The sequence below is a fragment of the Haliotis rubra genome, unplaced genomic scaffold (genome assembly GCF_003918875.1).
Source record: "Haliotis rubra isolate DU_JTF1 unplaced genomic scaffold, ASM391887v1 Scf332, whole genome shotgun sequence".
Taxonomy (NCBI): domain Eukaryota; kingdom Metazoa; phylum Mollusca; class Gastropoda; order Lepetellida; family Haliotidae; genus Haliotis; species Haliotis rubra.
This window is the reverse complement of record NW_025767005.1, coordinates 521,828-539,265: the sequence shown is the minus strand read 5'-3', so window position 1 is coordinate 539,265 and position 17,438 is coordinate 521,828. Positions and strand designations below refer to the sequence as shown.

The following is a 17,438-nucleotide window of genomic DNA, read 5'->3' as shown; positions in this document are numbered from 1 at the left end:
ACCAATGCCTATTGTAACACAACAGCCTTGGACACATCCTGGGACATCTCTCAACCAGGGCCAGTTGTTACACACAAGCACACATCTCGGGACATCTCTAAAACTGGGCCAGTTGTTACAAACAAGCACACATCCTGGGACATCTCTAAAACTGGGCCCGTTGTTACACACAAGCACACATCCTGGGACATCTCTAAAACTGGGCCCGTTGTTACACACAAGCACACATCCTGGGACATCTCTCAAACTGGGCCAGTTGTTACACACAAGCCTAAGCACACATCTCGGGACATCTCTCAGCCTGGGCCGATTGTTACATCACAGCCTAGGCACACATCTTGGGACATCTCTCAACCTGGGCAGATGGTTACATCACAGCCTAAGCACACATCTCGGGACATCTCTCAGTCTGGGCAGATTGTTACACAACAGCCAAAGCACACATCTTGGGACATCTCTCAACCTGGGCAGATTGTTACACAACAGCCAAAGCACACATCTCGGAACATTTCTCAACCTGGGCACATTGTTACACAACAGCCAAAGCACACATCTCGGAACATTTCTCAACCTGGGCACATTGTTACACAACAGCCAAAGCACACATCTTGGGACATCTCCCAACCAGGGCAGATTGTTACACAACAGCCAAAGCACACGTCTCGGGACATCTCTCAACCTGGGCAGATGGTTACATCACAGCCAAAGCACATATCTGGGGACATCTAAAAAACTGGGCCGACTTTTACACAACAGCCAAAGGACACATCCGGGGACATTTCACAGCCTGTGCCGATTGTTACACAACAGGCTAAGTATATATACTACCCATCAAAAGTTTAGATTCACTAGTGTAAATGTAGCCACTCACTTCAGTCAACTGTTCTAAACTAGATTTTGCAAAATATTCCATACTGTTTATAGGTATTGTTTACACATGAAATGATGTATTGTAAAACAAATTTGTAACGTTGAAAAGATTACTGTCATGAGTTCAATAAATGATGAAATTGATGAATTCTTAACAAAACTTTACACCAAAACACATCTGTTCACATGCACGATATTTGCTCATGCTTTTAAGCAATTTGATGCATGATCCTCGTGCATTTCATCTGCATAAGGTTTGCAGTTGGTTCCCCATGTTTGTGGAGACATTCATCTTCGATGTAACATATGTATTTACATAACATATAGTGATTGCGTTAAGTGAGTCTAAACTTTTGATGGGTAGTATATCTTGTGACATTTCTCAGCCTGGGCCTATTGTTACACACCTGCCTAAGCACACACCTGGGGACATCTCTCAACCTGGGCAGATGGTTACATCACATCCAAAGCACACATCTTGGGACATTTCTCAACCTGGGCAGATTGTCACACAACCGTCTTCGCACATATCTCGTGACTGCTCGTTCTGCTCCACCTATCTGATCACTGACGGACTCCTCCTCCATAAATCTGTCGTCACCTAGGTATTTTGGACCATGCACATCAAAGGAAAAGTTGCCATAGTTACCGGCGGTGCAGGTGGGCTTGGACAAGCAATAGTCAGAGCTTTGCTGGAGAAAGAAGCCAAGGTAACGCAAGAATCATCTGTTTTTCATCCTATGGTCAAACGCACAGTTTGCAGTTCCCGTGGCCTCATTCAGTGGCGTCGCCTCAGCTGGTGTCGTTAGTGTTTTTATATCGTATTTGCATTTCCCTTTGGGAAGAGCTCTTTGACCAATGAGTATTACTCATATGACACAGATAATATTAAGTTATAGAACTTGCATAAGGCGTTCGCGTTTTTTAACAAAAGCGAACGTTCCGCTTGTTGGGTAAGTTAAACAACGTTGTCATGTTACAAAACAGATGTCAGCGTGACATGCACAATTCCCGGGGACTAGTTGTTGCTCTTTTTACTGTTATTGTCTCCGCGAGTACCTGGATGGTATCCCAGATTAGTTTCGTCTTGGTACAAAGTGCATCTATAGTCATCGTTTTACCAATTACAATTTCTATCTTGATTATTGCAATGACAATTCAAAACATTTTGAAAAATTAACTTCATCTGCCAATGATGTGCGCGGTGGGCGAGCTGGCTAAGGCGCCAGGCTACTGATCCAGCGAGGTTGAGGTGCCGGGATCGAGCCCACCTGTGACCGGGTGTAAAAACATTGGAGTCAACTTTGTGTGCAGACCCTTTCCGTGTTGTCACAACCCCTAGTGTACAGTACACAACCCCGTGCACTTAAAAGAACCCACGAATCCGTTGGTATATGTCCAGATGGTGGCCACATGAATACGTGCAAACACCTAGGTGCGGGTACAGCAACGTGCAGTGAAGTTGGACACAGTGCTGTGACTATGTGTCCCAGTCCACCCAGCTGTGAATGGGTACCTCGTTAGGAGGAGAAAGCCACAATAACTCGGTGCGCCTAGTGGCAGCAAGAGTTGCATACCCCCCAGGGAGTTGAGATCGCTAATACGATGTGCAGTTGATATTGACATCCAATGATCGATGGGAAAAATACCAGCGCCTTGAGCATGCACTAGTGCGTGGATATGTGCGCTATATAAATATCCTATAATAATAATAAATCTTCAAATGTCATGTCGGTTTAAAACAAGGTTACATTATGAGACCTTTGATATTTTCAGTATACATAAACGAATTAGCAACTAGTACTGAATGTTCAGACTGCTATGGGCTACAGCTTATGCCTGATCTTGTACATATATATTTACTTCTGCTTTTTTGCTGACGACATAGATTTCTAATGTGGGTAAGGACATCCAAAAACAGTTAAACAATCTTTCTTCATTTTCGATCGAATTTGGGTTGAACGTTAATATGGCAAAATCAAATATAATGGTATTCAGAAAGGGATGTGTGTTACGTACAAATGAGAAATGGGGGAATTTGATGGAGTAGAGTTAAAAGTTGTGAATAGTTATAAATACCTAGGTACATATTTCACTCCTCAGTTATCATGGAAATATGCTATTAGTAGAAGAGCTCAGGAAGGGTAGTGTTCTACAGACATTTAATATGAACTGCTCTATAAATTGCAAGATATTTTTCCATATTTTCGATACCAAAATATTACCAATCGTAACATACGGATGTGAAATTTGGGGATTTAAACAATACGATGAACCAGAAAGAATTCAGTCAATAGCTTGTAAGAGATATTTACAACTGGCAGTTAAGACACCAAATTATGCTGTCCTTGGTGAATATTTGTTAACACGCTAGTAAGAGTCATTAAACACTGGCTTAAAATAAACAGGATGCCTGACCATAGATATGTCAAAAAATGTTACAGATATCACTTCTATATGATACTAACGGAAAAGTAAACAAGGTTACCAAGGTTAGAAACATTTTATGCTCTAGTAGATTTATGTATGTATGGGTAAATCAAGGGGTGCAAAACATAAACTTATTTCTCCAGGAATTTAAACAAAGAATGATAGATGTATTCATATCAGATTGGTTTAATTCAATAAACAGTACGTCTAAACTTCATAGCTACAAATAAGTATAGATTTGAAACTGAAGAGTATATCAATTAAATACAAATGAATAAATTTAGGAGTATTTTGGCAAACTGTCGTTGCGGCACACTCCCACTAAAAAATAGAAATTGGTAGGATGAACGGTATCGAGCAAAAAAACAGACTGTATAAATTATGTAAATCGTGAGATATAGAGGATGAATACCATTTTCGTTTGGGTTGCCGAACACTTTCACACATTAGAAAACAATATATCGATGTGAGGACGATTTCTATAGATCTGTTTGTTTACCTAATGTCAAATAAAAATGAAAGCATTATTAGAAATGTTTCAATGTATTTACATCATGCAATGAATTTGAGAACTTCTATATTATTCCCACACACATGAATCATTGTACCAATATGTTACTACACATATGAATATGCATATTTTACGCATGCGCACTGTGCTATTATATTGCATCCTATGTTGTAATAGGCCGTTGGCCTGAATATCAACTGAAATAAAGCAATTCAATTCGACTTGCACGTGCATTTTCGTTTTTCACGAATATCATACGGAACCTTTTATCATGTCTGCCTTTTTTCGGTGCCTTTGGTCGATATGCCTTTTCATCAGAAAACACACAGATGTTGGTAATAACTGTCAATTTGGATTGAAAAACATGTTAAAGAAAACGCTACAATCATAAAATAATACCACCTTGCAAGAACAAATTTTTGCATTTGGTTTTGAAAAGTGGCGTTTCTTTTGTGGTTCAGTATAGTTTAATCAAACATTGGATATTTCTTATAATAGCATGCATACTATGTTTAAATATTTGGCAGCATGTTCCTCGTTTACATTCATTTGACAACGCATCAGTGTTTAAATACAAACATATCACTTTAATATAATCATTTAACAAACATCCACACCCTTAAATTAACCGTTACTTTAATGAATGTTCCGCCAGGGCCTCAAAAAAGATGCATTACGGTTGGAAGTCGGACATGACTAATTAATAAAGAAGACCCTCGGATCCATGAACTGGTCTTCATCAAGCCATGCTTGTGGTAAGAGGCGACTGACGGGATCCGGTGGGTAGGCTCGCGGACTTTGATGACACATGTCATCGTATCCCAACTGCGTTGATCGTGATGTTGATCACTGGGTTGTGTGGTCCAGACGCGATTATGTACAGACCGCTGCTATATAGCTGTAATATTGATAAGTGGGACATTAAACGACAAACCCCAAAAGAAGACCCTGAATTAACGTCAAATTCTCGAGAAAATATGGATACCAATTCGATGCTTCTTAGATTATATATTATACACCTAAATCTACGTAGATGGTATTTCGTTTAGGCTGTGGCAATAATATCCTCCCACACAAAGTACAAACGTCAAGCTCGTACCTTTGCAGTGAGTCGGTGTTATCACTGCCTCGTCTGCGTCGATGAATACAATGTTAGCAGTTTCATGTAATGTGGTCTCATTAAATGTCAAGGGGGTGATTATTTTATAAATATAGACAAAACCTCCGCTGGTGTCCGTAAGTGATATCTCGAGAAAACGCTGTGACCTTTTCCCTACAGACAGATATGTGTTTTTTATATCTCAACAAATAAACAATCTTAAAGGAGATGAGGACAAACGTTATGGATGAACAACTTCTTTATTCGGATGATGCGACGTTCATCCATAAAGTTTGTCACCAACTTGCAAACATGCCACTCAAAGAAGTAATCTTGATTAATAAGTAAGGAAGAAAGATACTCAGTAGTCATTATTTCCTACGTAGCTGTCGAAAGTCCCTACCGTTCTTGAATTTGTGATTCCTAAACACGGAGAGCAGTGGCAGTTAATGGCACGTACTTCATTTTCCATAAACATCACTAAGCATTTCAGTACTTGTTCTTCAGTTTCCCTTCCCCCGCCCTGAATTTCCATTCTGATGCGCAATAACAGAAGAAATATATCTCAGTTTTCCTTGCCCTGTTGAAATCGACACCCTGATGTGATACAGAATTCTCTTACCCTTTTCACAAATAAAAACAGGTCATTTAAACAAGCAAAATGTTTCTGAAGCTAAGTATGCAAGGCTGTTATCTTGCTTGTGCAAGAATAAGAAAACAAAATAATAATAATAGATTAATAGCAGGAACGCCTAAACAGTCCTTCTGTTTAAAGATCAGTGACCCTTTCAAGACCATTGACAGACAAAGCACCACCAGTACCAGTGTATGGAATAACCCCAAAACCCTGGCCGACATCAGGGCTGGTAACTTCAAAATGTTGCCAGTCCAAAATGGATTTTAACCAGTCCAGACACCAAAATATGGTGAATTTACTCCGATGTATGAAACATCTACACCATCAGGCTGGCTAGATGTAAATTTAGACCGTACGTCACAAATCTAGACCGCCTCGGGCGGTCGTACGGGCCCTAATTCATACACTGCCTGTAATATCACCGACCCCGTCTCTCGAGGCAGAACGGAAGGATCGGAGTACTGCCGAACACTTGAAAAAGTAGACCTAGCATCTGTGCAACACGGAAATCGGGGTGAAATACGAAATTACTAAGATCGCCGTATTCCACAGCTCTATGGCAAGCCGTTTTCACATTTATTAAGAAATATTGATATATTTAATTGTTTTAAGCTGAGTTGAGTTGAGTTGGGCTTTACGTCACATCGGCATTAATCCAGCCATATAGTGACGACATCAAGTTTCCATTTATTACCATTTTAAGTCCAAGGTCCAAAAGGGTTTTATTTAAAATAAATAAATAAATAAATAAATAAATAAATATACACACATATATAAATATATATATATATATATATATATATATATGCACATTTACATTTATAAATAAAAACAGAAAATGTCATAGCACATAATATACAAAAGCAAGCAATTTGTTATTCTCTTTACAAAGTTACAATTTATGATATAGGTGAACTTCCCTCAGGTAGTTAACAATGAGATATCCGCTCACGCGGGAAAATAGACCTTTTAGATTTCTCGCTTCATAATGTGAATCCCTTGCAGTCGAAAAGTCCACACAGTCAAGCAGAATATGCTTGATGGTGAACACCTCATCGCAAGAGACACACATGGGAGGTCCATCCCAATCCGTTTTCAGCAGATAATCATGAGTACGATTGTGGCCAATACGACATCGTCGTAAAATTACCTCATCACGTCTTGACTAACAACCCAAGTAGGTATAACCAATTGTTGGTTTCAGTTCATGAAGTTTATTTCTTCCTACTTGGGTGTCCCAACATTTTTGCATGAGGTCCCGAGTACAGCTTTTGATAGTGGGTTTGAAATCACTGTATGGGATCAGCAGTGTAGATAAGGGTTTGTCAAGAGATGTGTTAGCTTCAGCATCGGTCTTTGTGTTACCGGCTGTGCCGACATGACCAGGCAACCAGCAGAGGACGATGTCACATTGGCCAGTGGAAAGATCATTGTAAAGTTCCAAGATGTCCAGGATGATAGGGTGACTTGAAGTAACATTTTGAAGTGCTTGAAGGCAAGACAATGAATCTGTAAAAATGATGAAGTTTTTGGAATGGTTCTGTTGTTTAATATAGGTCAAAGCTGTGAAGATAGCTTTGGCCTCAAATGGAACTATTGTCAGGAATTCTAGAGGATCCAATGACTGTAGCACTGGCAACTTGGCCATCATCCTTGGATCCGTCTGTGAAAATGGATCTATGGGTGTTATACTCGGAGCGTAACTGGTTGTATTCCTTTTGGAACACCAAAGGATTTGTTTCTGACTTTTTGAGTTTGGTGAGGGTAAGATCGACCTGTGGTTTCACCATCTGCCACGGTGGCGAAGACAGAACCTGGAAAGGCGCTATGATATTGAGGTCAATTTTAGCTGCAGATATGTGTGGTTGAATTCTGATTCCAAGTGGTGGGACCAGGCTTGGCATTTTAGGAAACAGGTTTTCGTAGAGAGGGTTGAAAACACGGGAGGGTTCGTTAGCCTCCTCATATAGACTTTCTACCGGAGGTCCTGAAGGCTCCCAGGCAGAGCCTCAGGCCTTGGTGGTGGATAGAGTCTAAGTTTTCTAAATTGCTTTTGCAGGCTCCACCATAGACAATGGAGCCGTAATATAATTTAGAGTGCACCAAAGATCTGTACAAGTGAAGTCAAAAGCCTTCAAACACGTTGTCTTCAAATATTTTATGTGTGGTAAGAATGTCAAGTGGCGGTCGAATATGAGTCCCAGGAATTTGGCCTCTTCTACTACCTTGATAGGGGTACCATCTAAGGATAGGTCTGGATCCTTGTGGGGTTTGTATTACGACAAAAGTGAATACAATTTGTTTTGGATTTTGAAAACTTAAAGCCATTTTCGTTGGCACATTTTTGGATTTGTTAAGGCAGACTTGTAGCTGCCTTTCTATTGCGTGCATGTTCTTACCACGACATGAAATATTGAAATCGTCCACGAAAAGGGACCCATCAACACAGCTGTTCAAAAGTTAGTGAGGCTGTTAATTTTGATGCTAAAAAGTGTGACAGACATGATGCTGCCTTGAGGGACGCCCTGGTCTTAGTGGAAATAATCAGACAATGTGGAACCCACCCGTACTTGAAATTGTCTGTTGTTTAAAAACCGAGATATGAACTGAGGTAATCTGCCCCTCAATCCAAATTCATGTAAATCTTTTAAGATACCATGTTTCCACGTTGTATCATATGCTTTTTCCAAGTCGAAAAAGATAGATACCTTGAATGAATTGGGTTGAGTTGAGTTGAGTTGGGTTTTGCGTCACATCGGCATTATTCCAGCCATATAGTGACGAGAACAAGTTTGCATTAATGAACATTGTAAGTACATACTCGGAATGAGTTTTATTTCAAAAACATATATTCATTACATTGTCATTTAAAATCAGAAAAAGTCATAGCATCAAATTTAAAGGCAGGCAATTTGTTAGTCACATTTCAAAGTTACAATTTATGATAGTTACATTTCACAGTTACAATTAATGATACAGATCGACTTCCCTTAGGTAGTTCACTATCAGATGAGCGCTCACGCGGGAGAACATATCTTTCAGGTTTGTTGCATCATAATGTGAGTCCCTTGCAGACGATAAGTCCACGCATTCAAGCAGAATATGCTTGATCGTGAAGAGACACACATGGGCGTCATCCCCATCCGTTTTCAGCAGGTAGTCATGAGTAAATCGACTGTCGTCGTCGTAAAATTACCTCATCACGTCTTGACTGACAACCCAAGTAGGTATAACCAATTGTTGGTTTCAATTCATACAGTTTATTTCTTCCTACTTGAGTGTCCCATCGTTTTTGCATGAGGTCCCGAGTATAGCTTTTGATAGTGGGTTTGAAATCACTGTACGGGATCAGCAGTGGAGATAAGGGCTTGTCAAGAGCTGCTTTTGCTGCAGCATCGGCTTTTGTGTTACCTGCTATGCCGACGTGACCCGGCAACCAGCAGAGGACGATGTCACATTGGCCAGTAGAGAGATCGTTGTAAAGTTCCAAAATGTCCAGAATGATTGGGTGACTTGAAGTAACATTTTGAAGTGCTTGAAGGCAAGATAATGAATCTGTGAAAACGATGAAGTTTTTGGAATGATTCTGCTGTTTAATATAGGTCAAAGCTGAAAAGATAGCTTTGGCCTCGGCAGTGAAAATGGAACTGTTGTCAGGAATCCTAGAGGAGACAGTCTTCGATCCAATGACTGTAGCACTGGCAACTTGGCCATCATCCTTGGATCCGTCTGTGAAAATGGATCTATGGGTGTTTCATAGAGAGGGTTAAAAACACGAGGTCCGTTCCTCCTCATATAGACACCAAGATAGCGGTCCTGACTCCCCAGGCAGAGCCTCAGGCCTTGGTGGTGGATAGAGTCTAATTTTTCTGAATTGCTTTTGCAGGCTTCACCATAGACAGACCGTAATATAATTTAGAGTGCACCAAAGATCTGTACAAGGAAGTCAAGAGCCTTCAAACACTTTGTCTTCAAATATTTTATGTGTGGTAAGAATGTCAAGTGGCGGTCGAATATGAGTCCCAGGAATTTGGCCTCTTCTAAGTTAATAGGGAACCATCTGGCAGTTTAGGAAACCGCCATGGATCCTTGTGAGGTTTGTATTTATGACAAAAGTGAATACAATTTGTTTGGATTTTGAAAATTGGAAGCTTTTTTGGCACATTGTTGGATTTGTTAAGGCAGAGTTGTATACTGCAGTGAAATTCGTGTTCCTACCACGACATGAAATATTGAAATCGTCCACGAAAAGGGACCCATCAACACAGCTGTTCAAAACGTTAGTAAGGCTGTTAATTTTTATGCTAGAAAGTGTCCCAGGCATGATGCTGCCTTGAGGGACGCCCTGGTCTTGGTGGAAATAATCAGACAATGCGGAACCCACCCGTACTTGAAATTGTCGGTTGTTTAAAACCGAGATATGAACTGAGGTAATCTGCCCCTCAATCCAAATTCATGTAAATCTTTTAAGATACCATGTTTCCACGTTGTATCATATGCTCTTTCCAAGTCGAAAAAGATAGAAACAATATGTTGTTTGTTGACAATGGAATTTTTTATAAATGATTCCGGACGCACCAGATGGTCAATGGTACTTCGGTTCTTTCGGAAACCACATTTGAGGTCACTAAGGAGGTTATTGGCCTCTAAGTACCAGATTAATCGATTATTGACCATGCGCTCCATGGTTTTACAAACACAGCTAGTTAGTGATATGGGACGGTGGTTTAATTGTTTTAAAGTTATCTTGAATGAAAATAGAGATACCCTGATTTGAATTGAAGATATCTTGAAATGAATTAACGATATCTCCAATAGAGATTATATATTGAGAAATTACTGATATCTTAAATTGTTTCAAAGACATCTTGAATTGAATTGAAGATACCTTGAAATGTATTAAGGATATCCTGAATTGAATTAGAGATTACTTGAAATGAATTAAAGGTATCTTTAAAACCGATAATTGATTTAAAGACATCTTCACAATTATTACTGATATCTTTAATTTGATTTTAGACATCAGTTACGGCTAGAATTGAAGATATATCTAATTGAACTTAAATATCTCAGAGTTAAAGATATCTCTAGAGCGTTTGTGGATGTGCATACATTATTTCAAGATATGTTCATTTGAATTCAAGATATCTTGAGTTAACTCTAATACACGTGGGAACACTGTGAATTTAATTGTTTTAGTGATATCTTAAACACATTTAGAGATATCTCGAAAAATGTTCTTGATATCTCAATGACATTGTAAGATATCAGTAGCCCTAAATTGGTTATCTTCAGTTATTTATAGATATCAAAATTCTGTAAAACAGAATTATGTGTTTGAAGGTATACTCAGGGGAGGTTGGGTAGCCAAGTGGTTAAAGCATTCGCTCATCACGCCAAAGACCCGGTTTCAATTTTCCACATGGGTTCAATAAATAATATGCGAAATTTATACAGCGCCTTATATGTCCTAACATAATGCCACTCTAAGGCGCTTAGCAGTGTACAAGGGTGAGAGTCTATTGCCGAGGGGTATAAACATTTTATACTGATGGGTTCTGACGCCTTTCTTGAAACAGTTATATGAATCAGAGACTCTGATTATGGCTGGTAGATTGTTCCAGAGCATTGCTGCTAACTTGCTAAAGCATCTGTCCCAATATTTCACAGTTCTTGTATTTGGTACAGTGATGAGTCAAGCTGTTTGGGAGGGATGGTGTGGGACAGTATGGGGTTATGAGCCCCTTGTGTGTATACTAGTGGTTATCCGATTAATTGAAATAATCGAAGATTGGTCACAATGACTAAACGACCAAGCAATCGATCACGTTTTCTCATAATCGAACATAAACAATTTTGGAACACTTGTTTGCATTAACAATAGTTTCCACAAGGTTGGTTTTGTCTGGTACATTCATAAGCACCACCAGCTCGTTCCAAGTCATGACTGAATTTATCTTAAAGACTCCAGGAAATTTATGTTCCTAACATACTAATCATCCTTTAAAGATGTGAAATTTGAAAAAAAGCCCCAAAGAGCTACATGTTTTTTCTTGTCCGTTTAAAGACAAGTGCCAGACAAATCACCATTAGTACCACTTGCTGACGTTTTCTCATCATCAATCCCCCTCTCTCCAGGCAGAAGGACTTATGCAGACCATCATGGTATATTCTCGATGTATCATTCGTTTAACACAGGTGTGTATCTTTGACATCCATGCTGACAGAGGTGCTGAGATAGAGTCTTCACTTCAGGGTCAGTTTGGAGGAGACAAAGTGTCCTTCTCGCTGTGCGATGTAACTGACGAAAAGGGTTTTAAAGGTATGGAGCGAAATGATGTTACTTCTTCACATTATTTGCTTTGGCAATGAAATAAAGTGTAAGAAATAACGCATGGTGAAACATTTCTATCGTTTTATCCGCTAAACCATAGTGTGCATGAATTATCAAATAACGTTCATGCGAAGGATGGTTGTTTCAGAACTAGCAAGTCCTAAACACGATTGTAAGAATTTGTACTGATGCTTGGTATTTGCTTCTGACTCGTGACCATAATATCTGTCTCTAACATTATCCCCAAAAGGGAATAATAAATATTATAGATGATGCTTCTACTTTGACATGACAGAGTCTCGAAGAGGTTTTGTTCCGTGTGTAGCAACAGTAGTGTTCAATCAGTTTTACTGTCTTAAAAAAAACAGTAATGAACCCTTCTCAATATATGTCCTTCTTGGTTTCTCAGAGGCCTTCGACGGTGTCGTGGCACGCCATGGACAGGTGGATATCATGATCAATAATGCAGCTATCGTCACAGAGAAGATAGACATTGACAAGATGCTGATGGTTAACCTGGTAAGAGAGCATGATTCAATATGACCTGTAGATGATGGTCAAGGACTTGTAACTGTATTTGTTCAGGTGATCCTGGCGCAGTCAGGCTGGTAAGACTCATCATCAGCTCAGAGACCTTGCCACCTCTACACGCACCCCAGACAGCGAATGGGACTTCTCTCAGGAAGTGCTGCCCAGTCAAACCCACCAAGAACTTTCCAGAGAATATGAAGTCTCCCCATCACTGCAGCCTTCTGCATTACCCAGAGTGTCAGCAGGGCTGAGAAGCCACTCTCCTGATCTGCGCCAAGAGATCAGGGTCTCCTTTCACGAAGCAACCTTTACTGAGGTTAACCTTAACCTTAGTGACTTACGACCACCTTAGTCCTTTGTAATAGGAGGCCCAGCAGGTACCAAATGAAGGGCACCGAAAACAATGGGGAGTCTATGCCCTTTGTGCCAAGGAACGGCCAAGGAAGGTCATCCATTGACAAGGCGATGCACAGTCTCTGTAAATGTATTGCTTTCACTGCTTTCTATAAATCATTCCATTGGAAGAGCCGTAATGACACGAGATTAGTCAAACACTCTGTGGATATATTGAGTTTTCCAACATGTGATCGGGCAGAAGTTTTTGGTTTAGTCAAGTCTTCTTTATTGAAAGGAGTATTGTGCGACGTTTGCAGAACCCTGGAGGAACATCGCCAAGAGAGAATAAAAAAGTAATAGTGTTTGGACACACAGGAACAGTTTCCAGTACCGGTTTCATCATATATTTTGAACAGATTAAGATGAAAATGCACCAGGGAGGGTTCGGGTGATTCTGGCACAGTCAAGCTGGTAAGGCTCATCATCAGCTTTGGGCCCTTGCCCCCAACTACACGCACCCCATACAGGGAATGGGACTTCTACCAGGAAGTGCTGCCTACTCGAACCCTCCAAGAACTTTTTCCCGGGGAATATGAAGGCTCCCCAAGACTACAGCCTTTCGCATTACCCAGAGTGCTTTTTCTGACATTTGCCAATGATACGATGACATGTGTCAACCAAATCAACAAGTCAACCTGACCATCCGATCCTCTTCTTCGACACAAGCATGGGTTACTGAAGACCATTATTCAAACTTAGCTCTTCATGAAATGTATGAAAGTAATTTACTGTGAAGGAAATGTAGATGTAAAGACAACTGTAGAAAAGCTTTCGTACATGTTATTGAAACACATGAAACTGTCTGTCTTCGCAGGGTGGCACAATCAGAGGTTCGAACCTCGCCATCAAGCACATGAGGAAGGATGAAGGTGGGAAAGGTGGAGTGGTCGTAAACGTGTCCTCCGTTGCAGGTAGGTGGTGTTGCCTCCGTTATCGAGATAAATGAGTACCAGTAAGATGATAAAGAACCACTAACATAATACGTGTATATAAACACCGCTTTTGTTCTGTTTACCATATGCTTTGAACCAGCCTTTTGAGCTAAAGAAGAAATTGAAGTGTTTTAATGAAGTTGTGGTCATCTTTTAAACCTGTTTATGAGGTCACGATGATATGTTGGACCTTTATCGAAGGGTGGCCAATTTGTTGTATTATCCTAAACTGTACTTTAATAGGAGTTCAAAAATACATTTCAAAAGAATTATTTCCGAAAATAAATATATTTTAAAAAAAAATTCAAAACAATATTCGCATAATACCTGTTCAGTATGTAGGTATTATCTTCACAAATTTTCACGTCCATCAGGGCAACCATCATGTGGTTGAAAATATATTTCCCATGACTTCACTGAATAAAATCACTTTACCCTTATTGTTTCTCTAAATTATATTAAACGTTTATTATATAAAAAGCAAACTCGGTGTACTTTCTCTCAGTATATGTGAAAATACAGGTGAAACGTTTCAGGTAAGTCCAGGTGTATGAAGAATATAGAACGAGTGAAATATATACCAAGTCGCCGTGACACAAATTACCTCTCAAAAATTAGTTCGTTATATTCGTCAATTCATGTGTTCGTTATGAACGTGTTCGTTATGAATGTATATATACGTGGCGGTGGTGTAAATGATAATAACATCACAAAGACTATCAGGAATTGAAGAATGAATATTGGTTATGTGACCTTCCAAGTATTGATGACTTTGGTAAATTATAACGATAATCTAGGTGCTGAGTTTACAAAACGCATTCTGACGTTTTTTTCTAGCAATAGAGTCTTTCCACACTATCCCAGCATATACAGCCACAAAGTCCGGGGTAGTTGGATTCACAAGATCCTGGGCAGTGAGTATATGCGTTAAACATTATCAAGAACTGCTTTCAAAATATCAAATAGCTGATTTTACATAAAGTGTTTACATTTTGTCCATCCTAAAATAAATGAACAATGCTAACTTTACATTCTGCTCATTTCATCATAAATACAAAATAAGCTGGAAACGAAACGAAATCAGTGACATATTTCAGTGCAATTCACACACAATTATCAGCAAATCAGAAGAACAGAAATCACTTAGTGGTCTCGCATAACTATACTCAGCACCAAAACAAACGTCAGTACGAATTCAAAATTAGATAGGCACTGTAATCAAATCATTACAGAAATGATCATAAGCGGATCGAGAACATTTTGTTATCTACAATATCTTGACACATTAATGAATAACTCAGCACAATTCTAAGACACTACGTGGACGTTTGCAGTCCATTTTGACTCTTGACTTCAGTATCTAGTGTAACCACCACGAGCGGCAATAACTGCAGCACAGCGTCTATACATGGTGTGCACCAATCGATTGATGAAGGCCATTGGCACCTGGAACCACACTCTGAGAAAGGCCTGGCGCAATAAATCGGCTGTGTTCAGCCTTGGTATGACATTATTCAGTCTCCTCTGAATTTCATCCCAAAGATGTTCAATTGGGTTAAATCAGGACTAAGGGCTGACCACTGCATAATGTTGACACCGTTCTGCTGTAGGAAGTCCCGTGTAGCTCTGGCAGTATGGGCCCGGGCGTTATCATGCTGGAAAATGTTGTTCCGGTGACATGCGAAATGTGGTATGACGTGGGTCTGAGAACTTGGTCGATGTAGCGCACCGCTGTGATGCCGCCTCCTCTGCCTGGACCAAGGTTCTGGAACACCACAGGACCCACTCTCTTGTTCAGGCCTAGTCCACCCCATGCCATGATGCTTGCACCTCCCCATGAGTGTCTTACCATAACACATTGGTTTGAGTAACGCTGGCTACGTCGTCGCCACATTCTTGTTCTGCCATCTGCAGTTGATACGCAGTACCGACTCTCATCTGTGAACAGAACAGTTCCCCATTGCCTGTATCGCCAGGTTTGGTGTTGTAGGGCAAACAGTAGACGTTCACGCCGATGACGAGGGGTGAGGATAGGTCCACGGTAAGGTCTACGGCAATGAAGGTTCCCGCTGTTAAGACGTCGGCGTATTGTATCAGTACTGATTGGTCGTCCGTGTGTTCCCACTGTCTGGCGTGCTGTTTCGGATGCCTGCATGAAGGGATTCTGTACATGCTTGCACAACATGGCGGTCTTGTCGTCTTGTGGTCACCCTTGGTTTGTCAGTACGGGGGCGATCATTTATGGTGTTGGTAGCCCGGAAACGTTGCTGCAGCCTGTAGATGGTCCGAACGTTGACCTGGAAGTGATTGGCAACGGCTTGTGCAGTGTGGCCAGCTTCAAGTCTTTCTAGCGCCTGGTTCCTCTGAGCTGTCGTGAGTCGCGGCATCCTGCTGACTTTGTAATGTGAATGTTAAGTCTATACACAGTTTAATTCACCCCTAAACATCAACTTTTTTCACTTTCTATTTCTACCCTTGAGAATGAGTGAACGAGTCTCGTTTTCCTCTTCAACGACGTGACGGTGAACAACGTGTCTATAGACGAACAAATGAACGTTTTTTGCACCGAACTGCGTTCGACAGGTCGACAGATTTGGAGGAGGAAGCATCATGGTATGGGGAGCCATGTCTTACAACCAACGGTCAGACTTGATCATCATTCAGTGGCAATTTGACGGCACAACGGTACATTGATGACGTCTTACAGCCACATCTTCTGCCGATAATCGACCAACGGGGAGTTGTTTCGGCATGACAATGCCCGCCCTTATACAGCTCGTGCAACAGTGGCATTCCTACAGAATTCAAAGCGTCAACGCGTGATGCCGTGGCCCTCAGATCGCCAGACATCAATCCTATCGAACATCTGTGGGACCAGCTGGATCGTCGTGTTCGTGCACGTACACCACAACCGCACACGTTGGTTGAACTGGCCGCAACACTCCAGGAAGAGTGGAGAGCAATCCCCAGGAAAACATCCGCCGTCTGATTCGTTCTGTTCGAGGAGGTGCACTGCTGGTGATTAGAGCTCGTGGCTCTACAACGAGATACTGAAGACAACGCCCCCTAGCGTAAATTGAGAGTTCGATACTGACCTGCATTAACTGTTACCTTATACCGTGCTGACCTAAGGTTCACCATATGTCAAATTTCATGGCATTATCTTTAAAAATACAAATGTAATAACCAGTTAAAATTGATATAAACATTACCAAAAAAACAGGGGTTGCGTTTCTTTCTTGAGAGAGTGTATATTTCCCATGACTTACACTGAATCAAATCACTTTACCCTTATTGTTTCTGGTTCAGATTGCGTTTAACAAACTGAGATGGGGCCAGAAAACACAAACTTATATTAAATCATATTAAACTAATATTATATTATATACAAAGCAAACTCGGTGTTCTTTCTCTCAAGTACATTGTATATGTGAAAATAAGGTGAAGTGGCTTTCACGTAAGTCCAGGTGTATGAAGAATATAGAACGAGTGAAATATACACCAAGTGGCCATGACACAAATTACCTCTCAAAAATTTGTTCGTTATATTCGTCAATTCATGTGTTCGTTATGAACGTGTTCGTTATGAATGTATATATATACGTGGCGGTGGTGTAAATGATAATAACATCACAAAGACTATGAGGAATTGAAGAATGAATATTGGAGTGGAAATAGATGTAACTGAGTTGTGTGAC

The 17,438-nt window shown here is 40.5% G+C and overlaps 1 protein-coding gene across 3 annotated transcripts in view; it reads left to right on the top strand.

Annotated features, from left to right (window-relative positions):
* The window catches only part of LOC124284267 (15-hydroxyprostaglandin dehydrogenase [NAD(+)]-like), a 36,755-nt gene that overhangs the window by 14,340 nt on the left and 4,977 nt on the right, over positions 1–17,438 (top strand). The window contains exons 1-5 of one of the 3 annotated variants that reach the window (XM_046720341.1): positions 1,435–1,580; positions 11,746–11,869; positions 12,291–12,400; positions 13,623–13,719; positions 14,578–14,654. In XM_046720341.1, coding sequence (XP_046576297.1) covers positions 1,488–1,580; positions 11,746–11,869; positions 12,291–12,400; positions 13,623–13,719; positions 14,578–14,654 — 501 coding nt within the window. In that variant the 5' untranslated portion in view covers positions 1,435–1,487. Of the gene's footprint in view, positions 1–1,434; positions 1,581–11,745; positions 11,870–12,290; positions 12,401–13,622; positions 13,720–14,577; positions 14,655–17,438 lie in introns of those variants that run through there. The other 2 variants (XM_046720342.1, XM_046720343.1) reach the window with 2 other exon arrangements.